The sequence below is a fragment of the Solenopsis invicta genome, chromosome 1 (genome assembly GCF_016802725.1).
Source record: "Solenopsis invicta isolate M01_SB chromosome 1, UNIL_Sinv_3.0, whole genome shotgun sequence".
In the NCBI taxonomy this organism is placed as follows: domain Eukaryota; kingdom Metazoa; phylum Arthropoda; class Insecta; order Hymenoptera; family Formicidae; genus Solenopsis; species Solenopsis invicta.
Genome location: NC_052664.1, coordinates 9391671 through 9396866, shown reverse-complemented (window position 1 = coordinate 9396866; position 5196 = coordinate 9391671). Strand labels below are relative to the sequence as shown.

Here is a 5196-nt window from a genome sequence, read left to right as displayed (position 1 = left end):
CTTTTATAAATTGCCAAAATTTCATAATTTTTCGACTTTTCAAGTTACAGAAGTTTTTTTGATAGTGTTAATTAATAAATTATTCATCCCATTATTACTGCCATAAATTTTCTTTATAAAATTTTGCTCTAACTTCTTTTATTGATAAATAAAAACAAAAATAGTTTTAATGAAAATATTTATATTATAACTTTTAATAAAACACAAAACTTTTGCAGCTAAATAAAATATATTTTTCAGGTAATCTTTTAAAAATATAATAGGTTCATATATTTCAAAATAATTATATTAGGAATTAATTTTCATACATCTTGTAAAAGTGTTAAAATGTTACAAACATGTAAAGACTTTGCAAAGCCTTTTTCATAGATTACAAAGATATTCTTCTGTTTAGAAATACTTTGAATCTTTCGAAGAAATATATTTGTACACTTATTAATAAATCATATATATGTGCGACAATAATAATAAACATTTAATCTACTTAATATTATATAGCTGCAAATAAGAATTGCGTTGAACTATACTCCTGCAGGCCTCTATTCTTTAACTCTTAACGACTGTTTCATTATTGTTATAACGTTATGCGTGATAAAATATGTGATAAAAGTCACATGACGACTTATAACTATAACGAAACTCAATAGTTACAGAAAAAGCTTACTGTTCGTGAAAAGAAAATATTAGTAATGTGCTTTTTTTTACTTAACAAATATATATTTATTAACTAATCTCTGTATCTTACTACGTCGGAAGCAATTTAATAATAAACTTTTGCATTCCAATATCACCAAGCAGCAATGTAATCTCGATTCCCATTTGTATCATTTTATGTATGATACAATTTGAGATTTGAGAGACAAATTTTCAGCATGATTGGAGGATTTTGTTAAATTAAATTTTTCTGATTATTCTCGTAGACGAGAAAATTAATTGTGTCGTGTATATATATATATATATTAAATTAAAAAATTTATTATCTTGTTCTCATTTAAAATAGGTAATTAAAGTTAGGAGCCGTCGTCATTTTTTGATTGTTAATGACTCTGGGACTGGGGCTGTGTGGTGTTTTGCGCGCGGAGTTACGAGTGACCGGTGTTGCTGTTGTCGTAGAAAGATGTTTCCTCAATGGTTTCATCGGCGTTCGTACCGGTGTCTTGGTGATATTGATCTTGTTGGCACTCTTCAATATCTGTTCAGGCAACATTGAGCTCTGCAATTCCTCCCTATCCGTCATGTGACCTTGGAACTGATTATATGTTGTGTCTGTGATGCTAACTGACAGCGATTCTTTTTTTTTCCGCTCGCCATTAGAAGATCTACGTGATTTATGACCGATCTTTGGAATTCTTCCGCTCCTTCTGATCTTGGACGCGGCAACAGTGGGCTTATTTTTGTCGCCGTTTTTATTTCTGCGTTTTATTGACGAGTTGGGAGATGGGGTAAACAACTTGCGCTTCGATAGCCCTAGCGTTGGGCCTCTGTGAATGCTCAAGTGAGTCATACCCGGCGTCCGCTTAGAATTGTTTAGAGGCGATTTCTTCATCGAGCTTTTCGCTTCTCTTCTTACTTTCTCTTTCTCACGACTGATATCTTCCAAAGTGTCTGCTAAAACTTCTTCCCAAGGTTTACCATCAATGGTGAACATCCGATTGTGTTTGGCCTCATACTCGTTGATCAATAATCTTAATTCTTTTTCTACTTCGTGGAATTTTTTTTGTACTCCTTTGCGTTCCCTTTCTTCTGTTAACAATCCACCCCCGCGATTATGATAGCGATCGGGATTATTTGCTCGCTTAACCAAATCTTTTATTTTCAAAATTAGATTTTCGCGTTGCTTCAGAAGCTCGAATATCGTACGATTTTCATTATAAAATTTGCTTAGCCGTTCTATTTCTAATTCATGCAACGTCAACAAGTCTTCTGTAAACGTGTTAGAATAAAACGGTGCAAATGTGTCTTTCTCTGCATCACAGTACTTGCATTTGTCCCATAGGTCTCGTAATTCGTTTCTGAGCTTTTCAACATGAACGGCAATATTCTTTTTCCTTTTTTCTTTACAACGCTTTATTTCGGTATCTAAGGCATTCACGGTGCTGGCACTGTAACCAGAATGCCTCTGAAAGAAAGATTCACGAATATCATCCGGTTCATCAAGATATTTCCATAATGCTGTTAAATCTTCCTTTAGTTTTTCAACACAGGATCTTGCCTCTTCTACCTGCATATTCAATTCATCTCTAAACTCTCTCAGTTTCATCATATTGCTCGTGGTTAGCACAAATTCCTCAGGACTGTTACAGATTAACTCTTCAAAAGAAGATGGAGATGGAGATATACCTAAGTCGTTCATCATCTTGAGTATAGAACGACGTATATCTATGAAAACATTCTCCAAACGTACCTTCTCGATTTCCTGCTTTTGCAGGTAAAGCTTAAAACCTTCAAGATCTTCCTCAGTAGGCAAAACATTCGCAGCAATGCCCAGTGCCTTGCAGCCAAGTTTCTTACAAATATCATGTTCCTTTGTCAACAACTCCTTCATAATCATCATACGGTCCTTCTTCATATGCTCCAAATTTTGCAAATCTGTCTGAAGCATCTGTTCGACCTTACATAAAGGGATCTGCTCATATGTTTTGGGTGTCACGTCCAAATGAAGTTCTGTGTATAGCAATGTTGTTTGCTTCAAAAGATCCTTTATAGTATCTATCAACACTTGTTCCTTTAACTGTGCTTCTGCCACCATATCGTTCAACAGCTCTTTTATGTGAGTGTGTGCTTGATCATAGTATGTAGATCGCATATCCCTGGTACATCCGATGCCTTCCCAGGTTTTTTGTAGTTGGCCAAGTGCATGTTCAATCTCCACGACCATTTGTTGTACAACAGGTTTCCACTCGGGTTGATCCACCATCATTCACACGTCTTTATTTTCTTTGGGAAAGAATAACAATATAAGTTAATAGCATATCTTTAAATTGTACATCGTCACATACATACCTCAATCTGTACAAAGTATCAATCTATTGCACAAAAGAAATTCACTCGCGTCACTCTCGTCAAGAAATGACGCCAATACAGCCATACAGCAAACACATGCCGTTACCGTTTGAAGTATTACATGGTGTGTGCAAAATCCGCAAACCACGCCCCTTTTTCGCTTCGGATACCGCTCAGACCCCAGGTGTACCAACTTCGAAAAATTAAATGTTTGATAATATCAGGTTACTACAACTGTTATGATTGCATCTTTGTCCCACTCTGCTATATGTTCGTTGTGTCCTTTTCTCTGAAAGAATTGCAGTTTGTACCGTTTGTAGTACGCGTGATTTCGAAAGACGTAATTCGAGAGATTTTATGTGAAATATACCGTTTGTTTTCTGTTCCTGAACTCCCTGAATTAGTGTACACTTAAAATAAAATGGATATATATTTGAAAGTTAGTGAAAGCAAGAAAGAATGTTCCAGTGTAGTCTAGTGCAGGAATAGAAAACAAGCCTTTAGTGAAGATGGTGCGTCGGTGCATTGTAAAATAAATAAGAAGCAATACTTAAAAAATGATGAAAGGAGAAAAAATAAAAAAATGAAAAAATTATTTCCGCAACAAAAACATAATTTTTGCAACAAAAAATAAACATAGACCAACTTTTGGTGACTTAGTCAACGATTTGCGAAAATTTTTAAAGAAAGACTGATTCTGCTTCCTTTAGAGTGTTATTATCTCAACAAGATTGCATCGACTTTCGTGGTAGATGAGCAACCTATACAAGTCAAACTTCCACAAAAATTAATCAAAGTTTGTAAAATATCAATTTTACATTTACTCGCGGCATTTTGTGCAGATCGAGTAAAACGATCGCGGCTTTTCAAGCGGAACGATCTTAAGAATTTTATACATTACTCGCGGCATTTTATGCGGATTGAGTAAAAAAATCGCGACTTTTCAAACGGAGCGATCTAGAAAAAGCACTATATATAGTGCAGTTTGCGGCCTTATGGCGGATCGAACTAATTTGGGAGATAATTAACTGAGAATTCTTTAAAATTAAATTTTTGTATTTGTTTTTTCTTTTTATATATTGAAAGAGACCTTCAAAGAGTCATTTTATTGCATTTTATGTAATTTTATTTGAAGCCTTTCCAGTTTAATTTATGTTAATATATGAACAAACTTCTTCAATTATTGTAAAATATTAAAAAATATTACTTACATGCAAATCACACTCTTCCTTCTGTTCGAGGCTCTCGTACGATATTCACGTATGCGATAAAAAAAGACCGAGAGAATACAACATGATGTGCGTGCAACGAAGACAACTACATTCAGTTGTAACAACTTTGTGGAGTTAAATAAGATTGGTACACCTGGGGTCTGAACGGTCAGAAAACAAGCGAGAGGGCAAAGAATCAGAGAGAGATGCTTGCAAACTGCACACACCATGTTACTTCCACCATGCAGCCATACAGCAAACACATGCCGTTACCGTTTGAATTTAAACGGTTCGTATGATGTATGTATACGCGTTTTTGGTTGATGGCGTTGTTGTCGCTGCATCATAGCGTTCCAAAGTTCCGAAAAAATGTCCCGACAATTTTTGCACCTCGCGAGCGTATTGGTTCCTACATGCTGGATTCACACTGCATTCAATGTGCATCGTACGACGTTCTGCAACCAATCAAAATGCAGGATTTTACTTCGTACGACAAATTACAAACAAAATCCTGCTTTCTGATTGGTTGCAGAGCGTCGTACAACACAATTAAGGTTGGTTTATGCAGGCCATAACCGCTAACTTATGCCGGAATCTATAAAAAATTGACCAATCATAATTAGTTTATAGAAGAATAATCGACTATGATTGGTCAATTTCTTACAGATTACGGCATAAGTTAGAGGTTATGGCCTGCATAAACCAACCTTAACTCGTCTACAGGACAAAATATGCAAAAGTACAGATATGTATCTACACCGTGAATGAGATGTAAATAAATTGGTTCGTCACTCCTGTCGGCCCTTAATTTTCATTAATTATAAATAAATTATTATTTCCTAAACGGGTGTACATACAGTCGTGAGCTAAAAGGATGCAACACATTTTTTTCGATGGTTTTTGGAATGTAGACTTGCTCATCGAATGGCGAACGTCATTGGTTTATCTGTGGATCCAACCAATTACGTTCGCCTATCGATGA

At 35.3% G+C, this 5196-nt stretch overlaps 1 protein-coding gene across 1 annotated transcript; it reads right to left on the bottom strand.

The window, feature by feature from the left end:
• Positions 1-268: 268 nt before the first annotated feature.
• LOC105206361 (protein regulator of cytokinesis 1) lies at positions 269-3135 on the bottom strand. Its single transcript, XM_011175870.3, has 2 exons — positions 3004-3135; positions 269-2937 (listed from the first exon to the last, which is right to left on the bottom strand). The coding sequence occupies exon 2, from the start codon at positions 2918-2920 to the stop codon at positions 992-994; it is 1929 nt and encodes a 642-aa protein (XP_011174172.2). The 5' UTR covers positions 2921-2937; positions 3004-3135; the 3' UTR covers positions 269-991.
• Between the last annotated feature and the right edge of the window lie 2061 nt (positions 3136-5196).